Raw genomic sequence first — 27,406 nt, forward strand, 5'->3', positions numbered from 1 at the left:
TGTAGGAGCCAAGTTGGATCCCTGTTTCCCAGCCACGCTGCCCTGCTCCAACCTCCCAGAATACATGCATTTGCTCATTCGTTCAGTCCCTGCCAGTGCGGTGCCAGGTCCTGTGCTAAGGCTATAGGAGCCAGGGAGACAGTCCTGGGTCCCCGCTGTCACGAAGTTTACAGGCTGGAGGGAGAAGCATGAGCTGAACCATCTTACTCGCCAATACACAATCGCCGGCTGGAACGCGTGCTCCGAAGGGCAGCAGGCACACGGCTTGATGGCTGCCCGTGAAAGGGGTCCGAAGCCGGGTGGAGGCAGCGCAAACGACGCGTGCAGCTCCCCGCTCTGCAGCGGGAGTGAACCGGGCAAGCTCAAGGGAGCTGAGGGGGAGCTTCTGCAGGCGAGTGGGGACGGGGGTCACTGGCGATTCTTTCTAGGGGAGACTGGGCGCACACGGGGGCCCCTGACAATCATTCTTCGCCACACAAGAGGGAAGTATACCAAAATACACCTGCTTCTTTCTCGTCTTCCCAGCACCACGGTGGCCCAAGAGCTTCTTATGAAATCCTCACCTCTCAGAACAGCGGTTACAGAAATGATGCCATGGCGGACGTCTGCAGAGCCCGTGGGGCTCACGGAAGCCCCGAGGGGGCAGACACAGAGGGAGGCCACCGAACATTTGCTCTAGCAGCATTTTTATTTACAAACAGCAATTTCCATTGACTTTATACCATAAAAAAGCCATTTACAAGCAAGAAACAAGAATTCAGAACAAAATTAAGCAGCACTGAAATATTCATGTCACAAATCTAAAACAAAATGAATACAAGAGTAAAATATCATTTGAATAAATAGTCTTAAATTCATGCTATAAAATAATCCTTAATGGCAAGTTACTAGTAGATACAGCATCCGCTTAGCTAGCTTCATTTACTTCATATGGTGATGAAGTGTGGGCTTGTGAGGTTACCAGTTTATATTGCAAGATAATGACACTGTGTTAAGTCATTCAAATTGCTCAACCATTTATAACGGAAAAAAGTGTTAGCCCTACTAATACAAGTGGTGAGAGAGATGGTTTTCACATTAGGAAAATGGTCATTCTCAAAAGAAACCAGGTACGTTTACCTCTTACTATAGTCAGGGCAGCAACCAAAGGCTTGGGCAGTAAGTCCAAAGGTTGAATTCACAGCATACTTGTCACTGAGGGGCAGCAAGAGGTCTGGTTACTGTGTCTGCGGCAGGGCTCACTCCAGGATTGACCAAGAACTACGGGAGCCCTGTGTGTGCCAGGCCCAGAGGGGAACCGGGGAAAACGAGGTCCTCTTCCGGGCCGAGAGGTCGGGCACCGGGCAGAAACAGGGGAGACACTCTGGCACTTACTGATGTCACTTACATATGTGGCGTGTGACAACCATTACAAATTTGGAACAATGTGAATGACTCTCCTGAACGTTCAGTTCAGTTGCACTGAGTAATACGAAATCTATGATTTATGAACTAGATAGTTTCATATAAAGAATTTACATAATTCCCCAATACTTTCATATATAAAATTTAATAAATAACCCTGACCAGTCTAGAAGCACCATTCAAGGGGCGTGTGCCCTTGGAAAATAGTTTAGGTGTTGCATATTTGAGTCCCTTTCAGTGGAGGCTTCACAGGAAACCATTACAGAATTTAACAATAACAAAGACAACAACAAAAATCACAGTAACTAATAGAAAAAGTTGTTAAAATAAAATACATTGATTTCTTTAAAGTAAAGCTCATTCACGTGGATGATTCCCACCCTCCCCCCAACCCCACCCCGCCCCAGCCCTTGTTTTGTGTTCCTGCAAGTTCTTCCTAGAGTCTAGGCTGGAAAAACAAAAGTAAAAACAAAACCACACACAAAGATATGCAGGCCTATGGTCTGGGCTAAGGGAAAAACAAAGACTTGGTTATAACTGCTATCGTGAGAAAAGACATCTACTCAATGCTCTGGAAGCTGGAAATTCATCAATTTAGTTCTACAGTATATTCTGCTTAACAGTGAACCGACAGTATCCTTTCTGCTGTTAAACACCAGGCACGCACGCACGTACACACACACACACACACACGCAGAGGCAGGCACACGCACACACACAAACAAATAAAAAAACAAAACTGCCAAGGCAGAGCCAACTGGGAGGCTTTCCACTGACCAAAAAAATCAACTTGTCTCCATATGCTGTATTTACAGATATAATTTCCAAATGTATTTACAGCTTTAGTAGAAATTAGAGGGGAGAGAACCGATCAGAATGAAAAGAACTGTTTAAAACCACAAACGTTAGTAAAAGTATAAAATTCTTTGTTTTCACAGTTTGCAGTAACAGGTGAAACACCTGGAGGAAAGGACGCCGTCACTGTCTTCACATTGTCTACGGACTGGAAAAGGTAGCTCAAGAAGAGACTCAATTATGAACAAACCTCATACGAATTCAGGATATGTTCTGCCGTAAAGGATTTCTTCACATATCACTTCTATCTTAGTTGACTTTTGCACTTGTTATAAACGAAACATCTAACCTCAAACTGTACAGAAATAGGGACTCTGCTTTCCAAAAAGAGTTGCTCTAAGGAGTTACACAGCGAACTTCGTCTGCGGAGACGTGAAGGGACCTTCGGGGAGAGAATGTTTCTGTTCTGTGGCCATGGTCATCCTCCTGGCACAATCCTCCTGTGACAAGGCACAATTCATTGCTGCTGCCCGATCTGAATGGAGTTAACCTTTCACCCGCCACGCACAGAGAAGCACGACGGCGTGCTCGCCCAGAGAGGCTGCCCAGCTCTGCGCGGGCCTACGCGCTGCCTCCTCGAAGCCCTGTGGAACCTTACAGTACTGGGTTATGGCTTGAGAATTCATTCTTAACACTGCTAGCAGTGGAAAGGGTAAAGTGTTAGCAACATGAATGGGAGGCAAGTGAAACTTGCAAAATGTGGACTCATGGTTATTAGAGAGAAACTCAATCAATTTTTCTGCCCCTCAACAGTCCCATTACAATGTTTGAACCTGAACTGTACAATCAAAGCAATGTATAGTTTTGTCAAAGACAATTTTGGATAAGTCACTCTTTGGTAAACTCAAACCAGTTAAACAAATTGACAAATACAAAGAACTCCATTTAAACAAGGTTAAGACGGACACAGTGACAAGAACCAGGCTATTCGAGGTACCTGCCCCAAGTGCTCTCTTCTCCTGACTTGTCTCATCTATCACGGAATGCTCTGGAGACCTCTCAGAAGGCCCCAAGCCTGAGTGAAAAGGAGGTTCCTTCCCTGAGCCTGACCTCTCACGTCCTTGATTTGGGCATTTCTTGTCACGAACTTAATTTGTATCACCACACAAATTTTTTGCATTTAATTCTTAAAAAAGAAAAATCAAAAGCAAACTTACTCAGGTAAGGGGGAAAAAAAAATCACAAACATTTACCTGAAACCCCAGAACATATTTAAGTGGGTAAACACTTGGGGTCCAGCCTCCCCTTGAGGCACGCGGCTTTGACAGGAGTTGAGCAAGTGCTTCAGGGAGAGAACGCACCCCTTACTTAGGCAGTTTGACAGGAAAAGGCATACACTATATACCCGATTTAGCAAGAGCTGCTCGTCGGGAGCAGCAGGATTAGAGTGTAATCTGTCCGTAGTAACACTGATGTGGAGCGCAGCAGTTCACACGCGAACACACGGCTCCCGTGTGCTACAGAGATGCTACCGCACGGCTACCACCCCCGGGGGTTGTCACACACAAGGGCCTCAACGATTTTCTTGTCTCAAAATAACAGAACGTCAAACAAAACGAAAACCTCCCCCAAACACCCCGTGGCCCTCCCGGCACCCCCCCCCCCGGCACCCCTTCTTGGTATTGTAAGAGCCAAAAAAGCACGGAAAACCAGCAAACGTCTATTTTTGTATTCCTTTTAACTCCTAGCCTCTGAGGTTGGTCTTTTTTCACGTCTGTGTTTCTTTTAGGTGGTTTGGGCTGTTCTCCTGCGGAGACACACTGGCTGCGAGTCTCAGAGCCAAGCAGAGTCTGGGGCGCCGACACCCCACGGGCAGCCCGCGGCCCAAACGCCCCATCCACCTGCCGACGGAACTCCTCTCTCGGAGTACACAGTACCGAAGCCATCTGGTAAAGCCCGTTTTGTTCACTACAAGCACACGGGTAAACAAAACATAGAACCCAAGACACTTCCTAAAGCATCAAGAAAACAAGTATTCAAATAGGACTCAGGTATGTTTTCATACAGTAATGTGTTTGCCAGCACATGCTTTTGAGGTCTCTTTTCAAGCTATCAACTCAAGAGAGGAAAAACCAAAACCAAAACCAAAAAACATCTGTAATTCACTATTACCATTAGATTTCACATTTTCTACAACTATACTGACCTAAAAGATACAGAACATAAAAATAGCACCACGTGACCAAAAAAATGGCGACACACACCGATTTGGTGACACACAGAGTATCTTCGAGGGCTTTTTGACTGTTGGTTTCTTTAAGCAGGAAACACTGAGAGTGGGGGAGCCACGAGGCTCTCGTTAGCACACACGATACTAAGATAGATATATTGCTTGCAATTCCCATAGAGTATATCTTTACAAAAAGTACAAATTCCAAGTTCTGCAGTTTCCCTGGGAACCGCATGTAGAAAAAGTTGCTGTGCACCTGAACTAGCTGTTTGAAAAAAGAGAGAGAGAGAGAGAGAGAGAGAGAGAGGAAAAAAAAAAAAAAAGAAAGAAAGAAAGAAACAACCCACAACACTGCTTGGAGAATTTTGTAGACAGAACTACAAATCCCTTTCCTTTAGTGCGAGTAGTAACTCATGGTAGAGTGATTCGATTTAGTTACCTGGTATGTATGTTTCTACAGTACGGAATGAAGGTAGATTCGTAGGCCAGTAAAAACATTGAAAACCACTGCTCCTTTGGGGTTGGCTAATATAACACTACAATATGTAAAAAGGTCAGCACCACGGGTCATCCAGCTTACCTACTGGACAACGAACAAAAATTCCAAAACGGTTTCCAACTAGAGTTGAATACATTTTATGGCATTTGGTTTATGTACTTGTTATGAAGCAGAGCTATGAACACTGTGATTTGCTTTGCTTGCTTTTGGACACGATGATTAATATATATGAAAACCTATTAACATTCTTTTGTAAGGGAAATAAAGGGGCAAAACCCTAACATTGGGCAGGGAACGAGAACGAGACAGGGTCAAAAGCCCTGTTCACATTGTAGTAAATTATATATTCCTCTTACATTCACCTCAACCAGAATAAAATCAAATTTGAGAATGTATATATACTATATATATAATAATCGCTTTATTATATATATATATAAATTGTCTAACTACCCCCTAAAGTAATTTTAAATTAGAAAAGGTTACCCATTTGTATCAGCTGACGGCATCCCGGTCTCTCTCCGTGGAAATGCACCGGAGCCAGTGCACACAACGAGAGAGCATGCCTCTCGGCAGAGAATGCAGGGTCAACCAGTTGGCATAGCTAAATCACTGGCAGATTTTGGATTAAGAGTTCAGCCAGAGAGGAATACTGTCAGCCTGTGTTTTCCCTGGATACGTTGCCCTTCATGCTTTGAGCTCCTTGGGAGAGGGAGGGCGGGGGAAAGGATAAACACAATGAAGTGTTCCTTCCAGAAACCTTAGAAAAACTGCCAAGAGACCGAGAGATTTCCAGATGGTTGGGAAAACCAAAGATTACAACAAAGCAAATCACAAATATGCGTTGACTAATGTGCTTTGTTTGGGCGCACTTCGTCACCATCTTAATCAGGAGCATCAGACACTGTGTGAATTTCCATCCGGGAATCTAGGGCCATCTCTGAGGCCGATGCATCATTTTCTAGTTTCTGTTCCACGTACACATCTGTTCTCTCGGGGGACTCAATGCGACTCCTGACTTCGGCGACGCCGGGGTGGTTTTTCCGCAGGTGCTGGTTGAGGGTACCTTGGAATGGAAAGCACTTGCCGCAGATCTCACAGCGGAATGGTTTGTCGTCGGTGTGGCCCCGGATGTGGTACTCCAGCTGGTCCTTGCGCGTGTACTTCTTCCCGCAGAACTTGCACACAAAGGGGGTGATTCCCATGTGGAGCCGCATGTGCCTATCCAGGCTTCCTTTCTGGTTGAAGGACTTCCCGCAGTAAATACAGATCAGCCTCTCATTGTACGGGTACCAGTGTCCCCTTGCACTCCTCTCCCTGGGGCTGCTCTCATACCCGGGGTTATTCATCATTGCTTCACCATCAGAACCCTGCACCAAGCCCTGCAGATCGCTGTGCAGGTGGACGGACAAAGCTCGCTTTTGGCGAGCGCGCCCTCCTCGAAAACAGCTCAGCATGGATCTGGACGGGCTGGAATTACTCAAACTTCCAAAAGCTTCGGAGACGCTGGGGGGCTGCGAGGCGGCTTGGGAATAGGAATAGGCGTGCTGGAGCACGGAGCCGTAGGACCCCACGTTCACGGCCACAACTTGCTCCCCGTCCACCATCTCCGTGTGGTACCCGTCGTCCCCCAGGGAGGAGCTGTCGGAACAGCTGGGCCGGTCGGACTTCTCCATCTTCACCTTCACCTCAGTGATCTGGCTCTCCCTCACCAGCAGGTCCCCTTGCTCGTGGTCCCCCTCTATCTGGATCTCATACTCAGAAACGCTCCCACTGCTCCCTCGGTCCGAGTGCCCTTCCTCCTGTAAGCGGCTGCGCAAAGCTTTGCTGGGCGTCGTCTCCATCCGAAGATCGCTGCTCGTGGTGGGCTGCCGAACCTGAGAGCAATATGGAGGGGAGATCTCGACGGGATTGGCAAAGAAGCTGCTGTCCTTAACTCCATTCCGACTCTCTGTTGTCTCCTCAGTGCCGATAGTCACGGAGTCAACGTCTCCAACGCTGATCTTTGAATGGATGCTCTCCAGGATCTGCGTGCACTTGTCAATGACACACTGCATCTGAAGAAAGCTGGCTGCCGTCAGAAAGCTGACAACATCCTTCAGCTGCAAGGACATTCTTCCAGTGTAACAAAATGAAAGCAACTGTTCAAACACATTGGGATTTTTAATCACGGATATTGACAAGCCACTCATGGTACTTAATGCTGAATGGTCCCGGAAATAGGGGGAGCTGGCAGCGAGGACTGCTTTGTGGGCTCGGAATGGCTGACCCTGAATGTGGACAATGATGTCACATAGTTTCCCTTGCAGGCGGAGTTCGTTTAGCTGGCTCAGAACAGTGCTGCTGTACTCGGGCACATCAAACTGAATAAAACTGCTGCTGTCCATTTCTACTGACATGAAGCGTAATCTGCAGAAAGAGAGAGTTTCATAATTCACCAGTGACTCCTCACTAAACACAAGCGGCATCAACACAAGCGTGCGAAACTCACACCATCACCACCGCCACCGCCACCACTGCGGCCGCCGTGCCTCGCAGGGTCAACCTGGGCGTCCTTCCTCTTACTTACTTTCAGTCTCTCACGTCTTGGTCAACCCACCGAAAGGCAGATAACCTCAAGATCAATCAGCCTAGTGCCCCAAATGCCTAACATCATCTTCATCGAAATCATAACATGTTATAGACAGTAGGGCCTTGGCAGCTGATTGAGAATCTGGTCTCCTTTTAGGAAAAATATTTCCTGTTTCACTTACTTCTGAGGATTTGGAATACTTCATAAAAAAATATGCACACTCATCTGAAAACTGTTCTGCCTTATTTGTGTGTTTCCAATTGGTGTTTTCCAAGCAGACAGCACATGGGATACACTGAATGGAGCTAAATGCTTTTTAGTTTAGAATCCGAGCGGTCTTGATGTGCACTTGTCCCCCCTTCAGTTCTGCACACCTTATTATCCTTTTGGGTTGGTAACTGATCGTTTCAGTGAAGAGCTCTGGACAGGGCAAACACCAAGAGCAATGGACATATCACAAGGATCTCAATGCCCACCAGTGCTCACAGCATACGCACACCTTGGACAGGCTGGCTGCCCCTGCCAAGAACCCAATGCACCGAATTGCTCACAACCACAGAAGTGGATGCAGCCCGGCTGCGCTCTCTGACCAAAACCAATGCAGTCAGATCTAACAATTATATTTCAGTGGTTAAAATCCAACCAATTGAAATTTAAGCACCTTCTGAATAAGCACTGAATCAAGAAGAAAATAAAAAAGGAATAAAACTAAAAAAAAAAAAAAAGGAATAAAACTATTCAGAAAAAAGAAAACTCACATTAAATCCACAGCAAGAGGGCTTTAGGAGCAAAGTTTAAGTTTACTTATGTGTTTGACTTACTTGAGAATGAATCCAAAAATAGAGATGGATAGAGAGGTGATAAAGCAAACACAGGAATGTGTTAACAAGCGTAGAGTGTAGACAGTGGGTGTATATAGGTGTTTTCGGTAAAATCCACCTTTTTTGTATATTTGAAATTTTTCAAAATGAAATGTTGAGGATTTTGAAACAACAAATTTTAAAAGTCAGTGCCTTAAAAGTTTTTATCATTAAACAACAAAGAAGAAAAATAAATGGGCTCACCAAAGAGGTCAGAAAAGAAACAACCAACTAAACCCAAAGAAAGCCAAAAAAGTAATGAATACAGAACAGCATATAACCGCAGAGAAAATTTTTTTAAAATTATAAGATACAACAATGTGCAATTAAATCTGACACCTGCAGGAAAGGACCGACCAGTTAGTGTGGCTAGATCACACCAGAATTTTTTTATTATGTCAGAATCCGAATTAAAACATTTTAGTTAAAGAGGAACACTGTGCTCTTATTTATCCTAGATTTATGATTGAAATCAATTTGAAATCTGTACGGAACAGACATATTTTTAGAGTAACATAAATTGGCAGAATTAAATAAAAAGAAACAGAAGTGCCAAAGCATAAATGATCTTCAGGCCGTTCACACTGTTTTAGATGCATGTTGAAACATTTAAGGCATCTCAAAAAAAAAAAAAAAAAAAAATTAAAGGATCTCAATTTATATGGCATACATCTGATACCAGAAGATGGCAAACAGCATAAAGAGAGACGACTGTCAACTGTACCTAGTAAACAGATTGTAAAGTCCTCAAGGAAATACTTGGAAACATAACCTATTAAAATAATAATATATTGTGACCAAACATAAGGATGGATGCATGTTAAGAAATGTATAAATGTAATCTGCCACATCAGTAAGTCAAAGGAGAAAAACCATATGGCCAAATCAAAACTATGCCAGCCATGGATTTTAGAAAGTTAAATGCCTTTTCAAAGTAAGGGGAAAAACAGGAAGAGGGTATTTTCTTAATGTAATAAACAGTACCTACTGCAAAGCCGATGGCAATACCATCCTTAGCAAGGAAACATCCTATCTGTGGTTCCCAAAATGTATTGAGTAGCACACAAGCCCATGTGTGGACTGAATATCCCTACCTTTTAGGGGTTGAACAATATATTAGCATATTAACCCATCTGAAAAGTCCTGCAGACAAGAATTCTATTTAACTCAGCTGTTTGCACACTCATTTAAGCGTGTAAGTCTTCTCTCAAGGTAGATACGTATATATGCCCAAGAATTAGTGTTCTCTGGTACACACTCTGGTAAACACTTTCGTAGAGGCATTCCCATTAGTCCCTGGGAGGATACAAGGTTGTCTGCTCATCACTTCTCTTACTTAACCTTGCTCTGGAAGTTCCAGCCAAAGCCACAGACAAGAGAAAAATTAAGGCACAGAGCCATTAGAAAAGAAGAGGTAGGGGCGCCTGGGTGGCTCAGTGGATTAAAGCCTCTGCCTTCGGCTCAGGTCATGATCCCAGGGTCCTGGGATCGAGCCCCGCATCTGGCTCTCTGCTCAGCAGGGAGCCTGCTTCCCCTCCTCTCTCTGCCTGCCTCTCTGCCTACTTGTGATCTCTGTCTGTCAAATAAATAAAATCTTAAAAAAAAAAAAAAAAAGAAAGAAAAGAAAAGAAGAGGTAAAATTACTATTCAAGGCAGACAGGACTATTTACACAGAAAACACAAGGGAATCACTGGAACAAATCTGTTTAGAAGCAGGAACTAGCAAATGAAGCATTTCAAAAATTATTGTACATAAAAAACCAGTTAGGTAAGATAATGACAAGTCACAGCCATCAACAGTAACAAACTATGAACTACCTGGGGGATAAACAAAAAATAGTCAGGCTCTGCAAGAAGAAACTGAAACACTTTAATAAGGATGAAAACAGAGAAGTGAAGACACATATGACGCTTTCTAAAGGAGTCCACACTATAGACACTTTCGCCCAAGACTGATTTATGACTATAATGCAGCCCAGTGAAGTACTTCCTCAGTAACTCCACAAACACGTGTGGTGTTTCCTAGCAGTTCCATGAACAATAAAAATGTTAAAATTTTATACATTTTTACTTAAACTAGTTAAAGCACCAACATATAATCAATGTTAGAAAGTTATTAATGAGACCTTTCACATTCTTTTTTTCATACTAACTCTCTGAAATCTGATATTTCACACTTACAGCACATCTCAATTTGGAATAACCACATTTTAAGTGTTCAACAGCCATTTGTGGCCAGTGGCTACCACATTGTGGATAGCGCAGATCTAGAAGAATAAATGCTAAGGCATTTTAGGAAAACAAAACAACCACAGAAAAACCCAGCCGAAGATATAGATGTCAAAATGTATGATCGCGCTAGAATTCATTCACTCTACGTACTGTCTTCTCCAGGCCAGGCACGAGAGGGGTCCAGGTGAGCTTGAATTCTCTTGTTATAAACTATAAGGGCTAGAAGATCTTTTGTAAAGGGAGCGGGGAGGTGCTACAGACAGAAGGAATGACACGCATAAAGAGACGAGAGCCTGAGCAGGAAGGAAAGAGGCATTAGAGAATTGGGGTACGGTTAGGGGAAGGAGCAAGGGGAAGGACAGAGGTCTCACATGACTGTCAAGGTAATAAGTGAGAGTCAGTCCAGATGGGCCCTATGGGCCATTTCCAATCAGTGAAAAAGGAAGAATTTTTGAAATAGATGCTTCTTGGGTAATGTGAATATATAATAATAAAGTTAGATCTCTTCTTCACCACATATCCCCCCAAAAGCACTTCTAGAGAAGGTCTTACTATGCACAAAAAGACAGATACCAGAGGAAAAAACAGAGATTTAACCACAGAAGAACTTTTATACATCTAAAAAATGGCTTCTGACCAAAAGCAAATGACAAGAGACAAATTATGAAAAATATGACATATATGGTAAAGAAGTAGAAAACTCTTACAAATAAAAGAAAATCTAACAATTGAAAAATGGGCAAAGACTATGAACAGATGCTTCAAAAAAAAAATTAAAATAGTCTTGAAACACAGATAAAGTGCTTAACAGCATCAATAAACAAACAAATAAAACTTAACACAAGACACAATTCTTTCTCCAGTTGGCAAGATTTAAACCCGCCTGGCAGTGCTGTCGGGACTGCGGCGATCTTGTGTTCTCCTGGTACGCAAATGTAACAAAGCCTTGCGATGGGCACTTTTCTTGACTCAGCACTCTCTACCCCGGATGTAGGCACAAGAATTTATCCATTGGTATATCCAATTACAATGGCAAAACAATGAAAACAATCAAAACGTCCACCTTCTTGGGGGAACCTGGGTGGCTCAGTGGTTTAAGCCGCTGCCTTCGGCTCGGGTCATGATCTCAGGGTCCTGGGATCGAGCCCCACATCGGGCTCTCTGCTTGGCGGGGAGCCTGCTTCCCTCTCACTATCTCTGCCTGCCTCTCTGCCTACTGTGATCTCTCTGTCAAATAAATAAATAAAATCTTTAAAAAAACAAAACAAAACAAAAAAAGTCCACCTTCTTGGAAATTATTAAAGGATAGCGCACCTATACACTGAATACTATGTCATTATTTAAACTGATGTAAGGAAGCATACAAAGTAAGCGCTACAAAATCCAAGCCCCCGAAGGCAAGGATTTTCATCTGTTTTATTAACTATCATGCAGCTTACCACCTGGCACAAAGTGGACACTCAATAAATATTTGCTGAATGAATATTCAATAACATGGCAACAAATCAACTGCAAATCAGCACAAGGGATCTTTATGGGTGATGGAAATGGTCTAGAGGTGGGTTACTGTAAGAGCTGTATAACATCATAAATTTACTAAAGATCACTGAATTGTACATTTAAGATGACCAAATTCTATGATATGTAAGCTACACCTCAGTAAGGCTGTTAAAAAAAAAATCAGGTGGGCGCCTGGGTGGCTCAGTGGGTTGAGCCGCTGCCTTCGGCTCAGGTCATGATCCCAGGGTGCTGGGATCGAGTCCCGAGTCGGGCTCTCTGCTCAGCAGGGAGCCTGCTTCCCTCTCTCTCTCTCTCTGTCTGCCTCTCTGCCTACTTGTGATCTCTCTGTCAAATAAATAAATAAAATCTTTAAAAAAAAAAAAACCAGGTGGGCATCTGGGTGGCTCAATTGGTTAAGCAACTGCCTTTGGCCTGGGTCATGATCCTGGAGCCCCGGGATCGAGTCCCACATCAGGCTCCCTGCTCGGCAGCGAGTCTGCTTCTCCTGCTGACTTCTCTCCTCTCATGCGCTCTCCCTAATAAATAAATAAAATCTTAAAAAAAAAAAAAACCTAACAACAAAAGTAGGATATTTCTAAAATTATGTATGGGGGTACCTGGGTGGCTCAGTGGGTTAAAGCCTCTGCCTTCAACTCAGGTCATGGTCCCAGGATCCTGGGATGGAGCCCTGCGTCGGGCTCTCTGCTCAGCGGGGAGTCTGCTTCTCCCTCTCTCTCTGCCTGCCTCTCTGCCTGCTTGTGATCTTTATCAAATAAAGAAATTAAATTAAATTTAAAAAACAGAATTATGAATGTATAAACAGATATTAAATATACATAGAAATAATACTGAGAGATATATACGGAATGGTTACATTAATCTAAGTTTTTTGGTTTTTTTTTTTTTAAAGATTTTATTTATTTGACACAGAGATCACAAATACGCAATTAATCTAAGTTTAAAAAGGTTTTTACTTTCTTCTTCACACTTTCCTGTATTTTCCAAACTTCTAACAGTGAACATTTATTACTTGGAATGACAAAAAAAGGCAAAATAAAAAATATCTTAAAATCCCTGATGATGATAATCTGACAGACGTTACTGGTGGATTGTAAAATAAGCAAATACTTTGGAGGGCATTTTAGTGATTGTCCACTGAAATTATAAATGCACATTCCCCATGACCGAGGAACTTCAGCCCTAGGAATTTACTACTTCACTGGACAAAACAACAAAAGATTCAGAACAGACTATATGCCCATCAAGAGGAGCGTGGTTAATAACTTATGGAACATCCGTATTTAAGACTACTATACAACCAGGGGCACCCGGGGTCTCAGTCATTAAGTGTCTGCCTTTGGCTCAGGTCACGATCCAAGCTCTTGGGATCATGCCCCACATTGGGCTCCCTGCTCGGCAGGAAGCCTGCTTCTCCCTCTCCCTCAGCTGCTCTCCTGCTTGTGTTCCCTCCCTCCCTGTGTCTCTGTCAAGTAAATAAATAAAATCTTAAAAAAAAAAAAAAAGAAAAAAGATTACTATACAACCAGAAATAACAAACAAGGAAGCTCTTTTCATACTGACATGAACAAATCCCCATGGTGTATCACTGAAGGAAAAGGGTGAGGTGCCAAACAGTATAGGTATTGCTTGTACAAGGCACCGTGAAAACACACACACACACTGCTGTGTCAACATATACACATCATGGATATGCACAGGGGGACAGGGTAGCTAGAAGCCCTATTAGCTTTCAGGGAATCTTCTTAGACACATTTCTAAACTATCTGAACATATCACTAAAATTCAGTAACATTTAAAAAGAAATTTAGGATACCTCACCCAGTTTTTCTTTTACCTTTTTAAAAGATTTTATTTATTTGAGAGAGATAGCATGAAAAGGAGAGGAAGAAGCAGACTCCTCGATGAGCAGGGAGCCCATCAAAAGACTTGATCCCGGGGGGCGCCTGGGTGGCTCAGTGGGTTAAAGCCTCTGCCTTTCGCTCAGGTCATGATCCCAGGGTCCTGGGATCGAGCCCCGCATCCGGCTCTCTGCTTGGCAGGGAGGCTGCTTCCTCCTCTCTCTCTCTCTCTGCCTGCCTCTCTCCCTACTTGTGATCTCTATCTGTCAAATAAATAAATAAAAATCTTTAAAAAAAAAAAAAGACTTGATCCCGGGACCCTAAGATCATGACCTGAGCTGAAGTCAGCCGCTTAACCAGCTGAGCCGCCCAGGTGTCCCCCTTAGCCAGTTTTTAAAAGATAGAAAATATCATAATCAAACTGTCTGAGGCATGAATTTGGAGTCAGATCTGGGTTCAAGTGATACCTGCTTTCCACCTGTCAAACTTGTGTGAGGTACTTCATAAACTTTCCAAGCCTCAGTTTTCTTATCTTGAAAATGGGAACAGGAGTCCTTACCTTGTGGCTCGTTATGAGGAATACAAGTCTGCAGAAGTAGGAAGCACTAGGGGCACCTGGGGGATGCAGTCAGTTAAGCATCCAAGTTTTGGTTTCTGGTTGTGAGATCGCAGCCCCACCTCGGGCTCAACGGGGAGTCTACTCAGGACTCTCCCTCTGCCTTTCCCCTTGTGGGCACGCATGCGCGTGCGCGCGCGCACACACACACACACACACACGTGCACCTTCCTCCCTCCCTCTCTCTCTCTCTCTCAAGTTAAACAAATCTTAAAAAACAAAGAACAGTAGGAAGCACTCAGCACGGTGGCTGCCTGGCCCGTGGTGTCAAGGTTCGCTATAACAGACTTTTTCTTAGGGGGCAAAGAGAAATGGCTTTGAAGGTAGACTTGACTATGAATCCGAGCTCTGCCACTTTCTGATAAAAATAAGAACAATGAATATTTAAACAGCCACATGGTCTTGGACAAGTGAGTTAACTTTGATTTCCTACCTAGAGAATGTCTCAGAAGGACTCCTGCCCAACGAAATTGCGGTGTCGTGATTAAATGAGGGAAATTCATGCACTGAATGTGTATAAAAGCTGACATATAATGAGCACTTATCTTGTGCTAAACACCTTATACATATTAATTTTGTCAACTCTGTGAAGGAAATACTATGATTGTTCCGACTTTTTAGATAAGGAAACTGAGGAAAAGCAGTTCGGACACTGCCAAAGGTCCCAGAGTTAAAAAGATAAACTTAGTCTGACTCGGGAGGTTGTGGTGCTAACTACAACTGACTGCCTTCTAGAAACACAGATACTGCCTGGCATGACACAAGGCTGTGTAAATACTGACTCTGGGAAGTAAGGGCCAAAAAGAAAGCGGGCTTAGGCTTTTGAAAGATGCAAAGTCCTGGGCAGAAAAGAGCCAACGATGAAGCGTTTCTGAAATAGTCCACAACTGAAACCAGCTTCCCGGGTGAGGCTTCCTCTTCCTCTGTGTGGCTTTTTATCTTCTCAGAAGAAAAGCAGGGAACTACACTTGAAAGAAAATCACTGGAGAGAAAAACCAAAGACCATGATTAACACCTAAGAGAGGGATTCCAGTTTTCTGCAAATGAGAAAGGAAGTGCTTCACTCTCCTCTCCTTTACATTAACACCTCCTTCGGGCCCTGACAATGAGATTCAAAGCCCTCTGCCTAGAGCTGCTGATAAGCAACACTCCAGAGGAAGAGGCTTCTGAAGTCGGCTGCACCCGGCACCTGCAGGAAACTTCAGCCCTCAGCTGGGAACCAAGCTGAAAGGAGCAAAAGGCATAATGAATCACAAGTTCCACACCCAACGACCTGATGTGTCCGGCCTAGTGGTCCAGGGGTAAAGCAACTCAGAACCCCTTCAGAGACAATCAGATTCAAATATGATCCCAGACTCCTCCAGATCGGCGGTTTCCCAACATGGGCTCCTCACTGGTTTCCTGTAGGTCTTAATTCCTCCCCTGCGCAAAGTGTCAGCCCACACCTAACTCAGATCAATGTTTCATTAGTTTTCTCTTTAAAATAAAATCTACCTTTAAAATAAAATGCATGCACACAAACTTCAAATCCTAGTACAGGAAACAGAAAGAGCAAGGCTCTTGGCCAGTTCCTCTTCCCAAAGATCTGATCAGGGCTTTTGGCGTTCTTAAAGTTACAGCATTCAATTATTCTATACCCTGTTTGTTTTTTAAAAGATTTTATTCATTTATTTGACAGAGAGAGATCACAAGTAGGCAGAGAGGCAGGCAGAGAGAGAGGGGGGACGCAGGCTCCCTGCTGAGCAGAGAGCCTGATGTGGGGCTCGATCCCAGGACCCCGAGATTAAGACCTAAGCCGAAGGCAGAGGCTCAACTCACTAAGCTGATCTTCCCACAGCAGCACAGCTCCTCTCCCTCATTCTCTTTTCCCATTTCAGAGTACTCCATGGAAGGCTGTGTCACCCTGTATTAACGAGGCCCCAACTGACACTCTAAACAGGAAAAAAAGGTAAATAGCCACGGTATTTCCTCCACGCAAAAGATCTCGCGAGGATCATGGTTTCCAAAGCCGGCACCAGCTACCCTCACCAACAGCGTGAGGTCCCCGTTCCCCCCGTAACGACCAATAATGAGCACTACCCTTTTTCACTTTTGCCAGACTCATCAGTTTGAATGGCATCTTGTGGCTTTGAAATGCCTTTATTTAATTATAAGTGAGGCTGATCATCTTTTCTCATGTTTAATGGCAATTTGTCTAAATTTGTCTTCGAACTGTCTGTTCATATCCTTTGTCTATACTTGCATTTTTTATTTAATTGTCAGAGCTCTTTGCAAATTAGGGGAATTAGCCTTTTGTCTTATATGCTGCAAATATGACATTTAATTGCAATCACTAAACGGCACACTGACTGGGAATTTAGATTATTTTTCTACATGTACAGGAAACAGTCATTCAATTTCAATCTTCTGCATGCACAAACCAAAGGGAATTCAGAGATGAGGAGAGTAAGACTCCCAGTGTTGCCGTTTGACACAGGCTTAACGCAGATTCCTCCCAACGCAGAGAGATGAGGGAATGAAAATCATTTTTGATAATGCAGAGAAGTGATTTATATATTAGTTTTTCATCTACACTAGGTTTGCTGCTGCCTCAGAAGACAATAATGAATTCGATCATTCCTCTCACTTAGTACAACAGGATCAGTATTCTTTAGCTCGGCAGATTACTCACAGGTCTATCACACTATACTAAGCAAGAAGCCATCCTCCACTTGGGTATTTCTACTATTATTTTCAAATTTAAAAAACAAGCATATATGAGCTGGACATTTTTCTTCAATACCATTCAGACTTTTTTCTTTCATTAATACTTACCTTATTTTAACAATACCTTTGCCGTTCGTTCGTAAAGACTACACTCTGGATAAGAACGTGAAATGCGTCTTTTAAAAAGCACCCGTGGTAAGGACTCAGCTGCAGGGAGCTGCTGGAAAGTTCAAGTTGTCGGCCCAACCTGTTCAGTCTTCCTCTGCTCATTCAATCCATGGACACACACACACATACTTCCTGCTCTGCCAGTTTCTTTCTTTCTTTCTTTTTTTTTTTTTTTAAAGATTTTATTTATTTCCTTGACACAGAGAGAGAGATCACAAGTGGGAAAAGCAGCACACAGAGAGAGAGCACGTGGAGGAAGCAGGCTCCCTGCCGAGCAGAGAACCCGACACGGGGCTCGACCCCAGGACCCTGGGACCATGACCTGAGCTGAAGGCAGAGGCTTAACCCACTGAGCCACCCAGGCGCCCCTCTGCCCGTTTCTTTAAGGGGAGAATACTTTCAAAGTTGGAAGCGGCTTTCACCCCACACACAGCCTCTGCCGAGGTCAGCGGGCGACACTCTGCCGACCCTGGTCTCAGGAGGTGGGAAGAACCACCTCTGAGGTGGGCAGTCCTGACACTGGTCCCCCTCATCCCCTTCCCTGTGCCCCCCCCCCACGCTAGCCTCTGCAACGGTAAAAGGGGATCACTGCCACCTCCCACACCCTTCAGCCTTCTCCGTCACTCGGGAAAGCCCCCTCTCCGCATCATCGATAACCAGCACTGACCAAATGCCTGAAACAGGCCAGGCGTGTCATAAAGGACTTATATGCATGATTTCCCTGAATCCTCTTGCCCTCCCTCCAAGGGAGGTACTTTTACCCTTATTTTAGAAACGAGGAAACTGAGACTCCCAGAGGCTAACTTTCCCAGGACTGTTGCAAAGTCTGCCCATGCGGACTTCCTACACAGGTAACTCCTGAGCCTTGTCTAAGTTGTCCTCGGGGAACAGCAGGCCCGGCAGAAGTCAGAAGAGCTGAGGAAAAGGCAGGATGAGAAGAAAGCCTGCCCTCGGTGACATTCCTGCCCTAGCGTGGCGGCCAGGGAAAGGGACAGGGACAAGTGGGAAACAGCCCCCTCGTGCTGCCAAGGGCTCCTACTGCTGCTGTGAGGAGGAAGGGGATGAAGATGGGTGAGTGGGGGCTAGTTTATTAATATCCATCCAAATTACAAATGCGTGTCCCCTGTGACGGAATAATTTCAGCTCTAGGAATTCACTACAGTACAAATCACACAAAGGTGATTTTACCACTTTTATTTATTTATTTATTTATTTATTTATTTATTTTTAAAGATTTTATTTATTTGACAGACAGAGATCACAAGTAGGTGGGGGGGGGGGCAAGTAGGCTCCCCGATGAGCAGAGAGCCTGATACAGAAGGCAGAGGTTTTAACCACTGAGCTACCCAGGCGCCCCTACAACCTTTATTTTTTTTTATTTTTTTTTTTTTTAGATTTCATTTATTTGACAGAGAGAGAATGCGTGTGCTCATGCAAAAGCAGGGGGAGCCAGAGGCAGAGGGAAAGGGAGAAGCAGACTCCCCAAGGAACAGGGAGCCCATGCGGGGCTGGACCCCAGGACCCTGAGATCATGATCTGAACCAAAGGCAGACACTTAACCCACTGAGCCACTCAGGCACCTTTACCTCCTTCAAATAAACAGCTATCTTCATGCTACAGCCTCAATTAATTAGAAACCACTGGACTGAGGCTCAAGTAACTAGTCTTTGGTATTTAAAGGTGGAAATCAGAGAGCAGATTCTGCCAAGACACAGGTTCAGCCCAAGTTCAACAGAATTCTGAGCAGCGCTGAGACTGGTCTTCAAAAAGCCAGAGCAGACTGTGAGGGCCATCCAGGGCTGACCAAGCACCGAGGACAGCAGCAAGGCCAGCACAGGCCAGCGGGAGGTCAAGACCATGACGAGTGGAGAAGGAGCAGGCTCGGGAGGAAAACAGACCCATGCTGGGGAGTGAAGCCCACCTCCCAGAGAAAGGAGGACGTTCCACAGCGAGGCCCTGTGGGCACAAGCCACGGGGAGAGGCACACTGGATGGCCTGTGTACAGGTGGGCCTGGGAGGCTCCTCCCACAGCATCCCTGAAGTCGGGACAGGGGTCTGAAAGATAAACACACATGCGTGCTCTGGGAAGAAAACTGAGATCCGATGCGAGACCACATGGTAAGGGGGCTTATTAGTAAAGCTGCTTGTAACCTCGGCAAGACCCCACCCAAAAAGCTGCAGAACATCTTACCACGCCCATGTGTCACGAGAAGACCCTGTTCTGAAATCCAGCGCGGGAATCTTACCCCTAATGCGGGTTCCAAAGTTCACTAAGAACAAATGCATTTTACCTGGAGGAGCTTTAGAATAAAAAAGCTACTTCACAAAGATGGCGAAGCCACAATCTAGCAGACAGGACTGATCATGACGTGGGCAAACAGATGTATCGGTTATGGCTACTCTGTTCTTCCTTTTGCCCTGCTCCTCCCACTGAGTTTGAGCAAAAGGTTGTAGGGGCAATGACTTCCCTCCCACATGACAACACTAGATGCTCAAAGGAAAGAAAACATGGTTAAGGGAAGCAACATGAGTTTGTTGCCTGTTTATCAATTTCTTAGCACCAGGGAATGGAAAGAGAATCCTATTACTTTCCATTTAATGCCAGTATGTTCTTATGACAATATTTTTTAAGACTTGATTATCATCAAAAATTAACTGAAAAAAAGCATGGATGAATTTATTTATAATAATGACATAAAAGTCTTTCCAAGCATGACAGAAATCCCTGTCCCAGAAGCCACATAGGCAAAGACCAATACATCTGACAAAAAGGACAAAGAAACACCCTCTGCAAAAATGAGAAGTGAATGACATATTGAGGAAAAATACATGCGTATTTGACAACGGGCTACTTTCCAAATTCCTTAACTTATATCACAAATCAATCTGATCGGGATGACACAGAAAACCCTATGGAAGAAGGCGCAAAGGAATTAACATTTCACAGAAGAAAAGGCAAATAACCAAAAACACATGAAAAGATGTTTAGTTTTCTTCATGACTAAACACGTGAATTAGAGAAAGAAAAAATGAGATACCTGTTGTAACCCATCACATTTGTACACATTTAAAAAGAATTGGCAAGAGTAATCCCGAGGGGTCAGCTCGATCAAAATGCAGAAGGCATTCACCATTTGGTCCACCATTAACTGCTAAGAAGTGATCCCACAAATACACAGTCCTTAAAAAAGTATGTTCGGATCTATGTAACAAGGATGCTCACTAAGCATTTTTATTTGCTGTAGCCAAAAAAAAAAAAAAAAAAGAGAGAGAGAGAGAAGGAGAACTTCAAAATCCATCAAGAGGAGACTGGCTCAAAATGACAACAATAAAAATCAACAATGAGACACTACACAGCCCTTAAAAAGGATAGACAGGTCAGTATGGTTCAATATACAAAGAATTCCATTACTTAGCCCTAACCTGCAGGATAAGGAACAATTATGAAAAGAATGTGGGATTCTTTTCAAGTACTTTTCTTTCTTTCTTTTTTTTTTTAAAAGATTTTTATTTATTTATTTGAGAGAGAAAGCATGAGAAGGGGAGGGTCAGAGGGAGAAGCAGACTCCCCGCTAAGCAGAGAGCCTGATGTGGGACTCCATCCTAGGATTCCAGGATCATGACCTGAGCCAAAGGAAGTCTCTTAACCAACTTGAGCCACCCAGGCGCCCCTCAGGTACTTTTCTTAAAAGAATAAATACACACTGCTGTATGCACTCTAGAAAGAATCGCATGAAACTATTAATGTCAGTGACTTTGGGAATGAGGACTACGGACTGGGGAGAGGGAAAGGAAACAGGCTTCATTTTATACTTTGAATCTTTTATCACATAGCTGTATTATTCTCACCAAAAGTTTTTTTTAAGACATGTGTAAGATTCTACCTAAAAATATATAATTTTGTAAACCAAAGAATCTAGAGAAAGATAAGCAGCAAGCGGATAATTAGCGTATCAAGCAGACAATTATAGAGGCAGAAACAAAGAACGATGAGGAGCAATGACAAGACTGATTACTTTTGACCAAAAAGATTTTTTTAAAAATCAAAATAGAACAAAGGAAAGCTTCCTGGTGTTAGTAAGATGTGAACAGGGCTTTGCTTTTCAAATGGAACAGAAAGAACAGCTCAAACAGGAGGGATGGCAGGAGCAGGGAATAAAGGAGTGAAATGTGTAGTGTCTGGAGTAGTGGCTGGGGTCCAGGTTCCAGGGGTGACAGGGCAAAGAGGAAAATGACCATCGGGACGTAGGGGGCCTTAAACACGAGATTAGAAAACCTAAACTCAATTCTGGCAGCTGCCAACTTGAACTTGAGTCCAAAGAAGGACTCAACAGGACTTGGAGACTGCAGGGTGCTGTCCATTCTAGGAGGCAAGCAAGTTCAGCCTCCAACAAGAGGAGTCCGGACTGCCCATTGGGCATCAGTGTAGAGCTGTCTGCTAGGTAGCGGGACGGGGGCGAGGGGTGGGTGCGTAACTGTACAGAAACATTAGATGCTGATTTGGGAGTAACCAAAAATTGTACTAAGGACTGACATGGTAAGACGAGAGAGGAAACAGCAAAAAGTTTGGCTGAGAGCAGAAAAGTTTTGCTGTTTGCTCCTAAGAGAGGTACTCGAACACCATGACAAGAACACCCACACTTAGCCCTCTCCTCAACACAACACTTCACTAATAAAGTTCTGCATTGGGCCTTCTTTTAAAGCTGTAAGGAAACTGAACAATGAAAACCAGGACGTAGACAAGTGATATCTTCCCGTGCTGCTAACCTGCTCTGCAGAGAGCCTGAAGATGAGAGAGGGGACACTGAAATGCCATCTGGGCAACCACCCACATGGGCCTTGCAATCCCCTCTACAACATTCTTGGGGAAAGCCCTGGAAGCGTTTCCTCGTAATGACAAGTGGAACAAAAGCGCAAGCATAAAATCCAAGCAACTGGCAGCGTGCTGCTGGGCACACACCCTTGGCCGTGAGCTGAGGGCAGGGACCATGTGCCCAGAGCCCAGCACTGTGTCTGGCAGAGAGAGAGGGGTTCTCAGCACATGTCACCTGACTCAACCTGAACCAAGCTGGTAGGCTCAAAATCCCCAGATGCCACCATCACTACACGCTCAGCTCTCAATTCCTCCTGCTGAAGACCCAAGACCACCCCTTCCAGCGGGCGAAATCTAGCAAGGCGGCTCATTCTCATCTCGCCCAGAAACACTCTAATTTGCTCCGCTTCCTTTACAAATAGCCAGTGACACTTCTACGAAAAGAAAGCAAGGTTACAAAATCTGGGAGTTGTTTGAGGCACCAGGAGGTACCCATTATTCCCAGTCAAGATGCTCACGATTCCAAAACCCAGGTCTGCACCCGCCCGACTCAGTCGCTTGTGGACACCAGAGCTACAACTCGCTCTCCGCTTCCTCTCTCAGGCACTGAAGACCTAAGATCTCTAATTTCCATTCCATACAAAAAGTCATGAAAAAGACCACAGATGGAAGCACGAGGGACAGCAGGCATGGTAACAGCAGTAACAACTATATAAAAATAACTTTTCTAGGTATTTCTGCCTGGGTCTAGATCAAAACTAAACTTGAGCTGTCATGAATTACAATCTAATCCTTTAGAAAGCAGCAGCCGAATAACACCAGGGCTGCATAAAACATTCTGGTGCTGCTGAAACCCAATGCACGAAAAAAATAAATAAAATGGCATTCCGTGATGGATATTCATGAAGCACTCATCCTAATTTAAAAGAAAACAAGTCTAGAGTTCTTACTGCATTAATTCATGTGAGCCTGAAAGAACATTTTTATCCAAACTGTTAAGATTTCCTACCAAGGCGTTAACATTCTCCAAGTCTGCTCAGTTACACTAATTCTGAGAGTACGATTTGGTTTGACAGTGGGGTTTGTCTTTCAGTCAATGCAGAACATCAGAAGCTTCTCCTGAGCTGTCCTGGTGGGGAAGGGATGGCCTCTTTAACCTCACCTGCCATGTAAAGGACTAACAGTTATACCCCTACTGTATACCATACGCTAAGTATGAGCTCTTTACCTATTCACTGAACCTTCATGACAACACGCTGACCCAGACCGCGCAACTATCCCCATTCTGCAGATGAGGAGACAAACTCAGGTGAGACACGAAGAACCTTTCCCAAGGTCACTACCGACTGTCGGAGCCAGGACGTGAACCTGGATTTGTCAGTACCCCAAATGGGAATTCTTATCGCCGGTAAGACTTGAATTCAGGCACACTGGTGAGATGCACAGTTTTTTTTACTGGTGCCGGACTCTTGCTGATCAACTTTGAGTGGAGAGAGAATTCTCATTCAAGGATATATCATTACATCGACACAATGATAAGGAAGGGTTTTACACTGTGTAAAGTGTAGTAGTCGGCAGCCATTTCTCGGCATGATGTCCATTCTGTCCGAAAACATCTCCTGACCTCTGTCTATGAAGTTGGCAAACAGATGCTTCAAGAATTCATCCCCACGGAGGAAGGTAGGTTTCAGGTAAAGGAATGAGTAAGCCTTGAGCCAAACTCAAAACTGTCAAGAAGCGGCATCTCACCTGCTTACGGCTGGCATTTCCAGGAACACTGGGCCTGGGAAACAGAAGTCCCACCTCTTAGGACAGAAGGATTAGAAAAGCTCACCTTGAATCACTTTCTTCCGTGAGGTTTTCCGTGCCATCAATATCAACCAGAAAATAACCATTAGATATTAAACTGCATTCAGCTGATGACCTTCACTAAGCTAAATTCAGCAGACAGCTATAAAACATTAAATGGACACAATTAAGAGATTTGAAAAACATGAAGCAGAATTTCAACTACAGTAACATGAAAATGAATTTCCCATTCTAGATTCTAGATTCAGGATACTGACATTTTCAACAAGTGCTTCAACTGAAAGGATCCAGAGACATGCAGAAATCAGCGACTCATTTCTCCACCTTGATAAATGTACACCTGATGGGGACGAAAATGTGTGGAGCAGTTAACAGGAGCTGCGAAGTCGGCTACCTCCTTCATAGATATATTTTCCGTTTTAAAACTCAGATCACCCCTATGAGATGGATTTTATTATCCCCACACTACAGATGAGAAGACAGGCTCAGAGACAGTATACAAACTGCCCAAGTTCACAAAGCTAATAGCGAGCCTTGCTGGGATTCAAACCCAGGCCCGATTCCAAAGTGAAGGTTCTTTCCCCACAGTCTCCAGCAGAAGAATTACATGACTTTTTTCTTTCCCATAATCAAAAGTAAACTTTCTAATCTTTCAAAGATTCCTTTTACGCTATGTGTACTCTAAGACTGAAAGTGGAAAACATCCACTTTGAATGGCAGCATTAGACATTAAGTGACATATTACAGAGAAAGCTGACAACTAATAACAGAATCCCCTTTAGAAAAGGAGGGGAATCAAAACAATTTTTTCAAAGTTGTTTACCAACAAGAATCAGGAAGTATGTGAGTATCTCCTCTAACAGTCCGGCTACCGTATTAGACACCAGCAGGGCTCCGCAAGCAGTGTTAAAACACACTGCCCTCAAAAGAACTCCCACTCCAGCTGGGACAAGAACAAGTTCAATACCCAAGGAACAAATGCTGAATCCCGTGCTTTAGATTGTGAGTGCCACAAAGGCATGGGGGGTAGGGCAGCCAGGGAACACCCTTTGGAGGAAGTATCTCTTCAGCAGGGGCTTGAAGGAAGTGAAATGGAGAATTTACACAGAGAAGAAAAAGGAGGCCAGCCCTTCAGAAGGGGGAACACCAGGGGGAACAACAAAGCCCTAGAGGCAGTCATAAACTCTCTTCTGCAGAGGATAGACAGGAGAAGGAGAAACAGGGAACAGGTTCGGGTAGGCGGGGAGGGGCCAAACCAAGGAGAGTCTTGAAAAGATAGGGTGGGCAATGGCCGGACACAGTGGGGCAGACCAGACGACACGACTCAATGCCATGGCCTCTTAGCTGGTCTCTTGGCCCCAAGCCTCTCCTTTCACCTTCTGCAAATTATGACAAACCACCCTTCATCTCCTGCCGCTCACCACTGACTTCAGAATAGCTTCAACTTTGGCCTAGTGTTCAAGTTCTTTCAGGAACAAGCCGCAGTCAGTCTTTCCTCCTATTCCCTTTCCTATATGAGCACTTCTCTACAAGGAGGCTGGTTTATTCACCAACTCCGCTGGATCACTGGGCCTGACTCCTCTTTTCCTGTCTGAATCCTACTCATCCTTTAACAGCCAGCCAGCTCAAATCCTGCCTCCTCGCTAAGCCTCCCCTGACCATTCAGCCTCCAATGACCTCCATCTCTCCTTAATTCTATAGCACACAGCCCTGTCTCGTCAATCAATTACCTTTTCACAGGTAAAGCCTCAGCAGCCAGTGTAAAGCTGCTTGGAGGCGGTGTGTCTCCCAGTACTTTCCCCCACCACATGGAACAGCATCTTGACATTTAATAATCAAGCAAGCACTCAACTCTTTTTTTGACTTCCTATATTAAGTTTGGCATTAGCATAAAGGAAGGAGGGGGGAGGCGGGGGACTTCTGAAGTCACAGACCAACTAAGAAGCTGTTGCAATAATCCAGATGTGAAGCAAAGAGGGCCTGGACTAAGGAACAAAGAGAAAATGGACAAATATAAACAACAAAAAAATCTGCAGGCGAAAACTCCACGGGATGTGACTGACTACTACAAGGGACAAAAGCAAGAGATAAAATATGATTAAGGTAAGGTTTAGAAACTCTTCTGGGAATCATTTTAAAGCCTCTCTGAAACCAAGTTTATTAAGTGGCTAAAAACTCCACATTTGTAAAAAGTCTTCAGTGAAACTGCCCAAGATCTTGAACCAGGGACAGCCCTTCAATTTCAGACACATACAGACTGGCAGACCCACAGGGTCTTTAGAGAGCGAATCTAAAATCCTCACTGATCAGATGGGGAAACTGAGGCCCGTCGTGGGAGAGGCTTGCTGAAAGCCTCAAGACAACTCCCAGACTAGTGCCGCCCTAAAGCACAGCCGCCCAGCCTAGAAGGACAGTGTTTACACCCCGAGGCTAACCCCAGCCCGGCCCTCCGTAATGGCAGGACCGACTGAAGGCGAGAGTGACCATGGAGACGTCCAGGGCCAAGCAGGACGCGCTGCCGCTTGTTTACCTGGAGAAAGGCGGTGGCGTGGGGGCAAGGGGTCCGTTGCAGCCACCAGCAGGGCCGACCCCGCGGCCCCGCCAGGCTCTCCAGGGCACTCAAGCATCCGGCCCTCCCGTACAAAAGGGGTGCGCCCTGGGGGCGAGGGGCCCGGAAGCATGGGAGCCCGAGACCGAGGCTGGGGAGCCCGGGGCAGCTGGCCGAGCGCGACCCTCGGCCCCGCCGGCGGCGCCCGGACGCCGGGGCCGAACACTGTTGGCCCCTCCGGGGCGAGCGCCTGGCCAGAGCAGGTGCCCGGGCCTCCCGACCCCGCCCGGCCTCGGCTCCAGCCTGCGCCGCCCGCCCACCCGCCGGCCCGCCGGACTGACCAGGCGCGGAGGCGCCCGCCCCGCCGCGCCCAGAGGGAGCCGGACAGCGGTCGAGGGCTGCCCCTCGCCCCGACTGCTCCGCCGGCTCCTCGCCCGCCGCCCGCCGCCCCCGGCCGGCGCGCCTCACCTGCCGAGAGCGCCGCGCTCACATCGCCCGCCCGCGGCGCCCCCTCCGCCGCCGCCGGCGCCAGGCCCGTCCCCGCCGCTCCGGCTGCCGCCCCAGCCCGCGCCCCCCGCCCCCGGAAGCGCTTCCCGGCCCCGCCCCCTCGAAGCCAGCGCTTCCGGGCAGGCGCGGGCGCGGGCGGGGACGGTGGCGCTGCGGGACGAGCCTCTCGCCGGGTCTGCGGGGCTCAGATCCCGCCTCGGCCGCGTCTAGGAGCCTCCCGCGGACGCGTGGGCGAGCGGTGGCCTCTGTTCCGACTCCGGGAGGGAGCGGCGGCGGGTTTGCGCCCCG

The 27,406-nt window shown here is 45.4% G+C and overlaps 1 protein-coding gene across 3 annotated transcripts; it reads right to left on the bottom strand.

The window, feature by feature from the left end:
- Window positions 1-690: 690 nt before the first annotated feature.
- Window positions 691-27,137, bottom strand: ZBTB34 (zinc finger and BTB domain containing 34). Of its 3 annotated transcripts, XM_046023509.1 has the most exons (4): window positions 27,080-27,094; window positions 24,321-24,403; window positions 24,089-24,205; window positions 691-7,337 (listed from the first exon to the last, which is right to left on the bottom strand). In XM_046023509.1, the coding sequence occupies exon 4, from the start codon at window positions 7,325-7,327 to the stop codon at window positions 5,813-5,815; it is 1,515 nt and encodes a 504-aa protein (XP_045879465.1). In that variant the 5' UTR covers window positions 7,328-7,337; window positions 24,089-24,205; window positions 24,321-24,403; window positions 27,080-27,094; the 3' UTR covers window positions 691-5,812. The 3 variants fall into 3 exon arrangements, with proteins under 3 accessions (XP_045879465.1, XP_045879464.1, XP_045879463.1); XM_046023508.1 differs by lacking the exon at window positions 24,321-24,403 and having other exon boundaries at window positions 27,080-27,132; XM_046023507.1 differs by lacking the exons at window positions 24,089-24,205; window positions 24,321-24,403 and having other exon boundaries at window positions 27,080-27,137.
- Between the last annotated feature and the right edge of the window lie 269 nt (window positions 27,138-27,406).

The sequence above is a fragment of the Meles meles genome, chromosome 11 (genome assembly GCF_922984935.1).
Source record: "Meles meles chromosome 11, mMelMel3.1 paternal haplotype, whole genome shotgun sequence".
NCBI lineage: Eukaryota > Metazoa > Chordata > Mammalia > Carnivora > Mustelidae > Meles > Meles meles.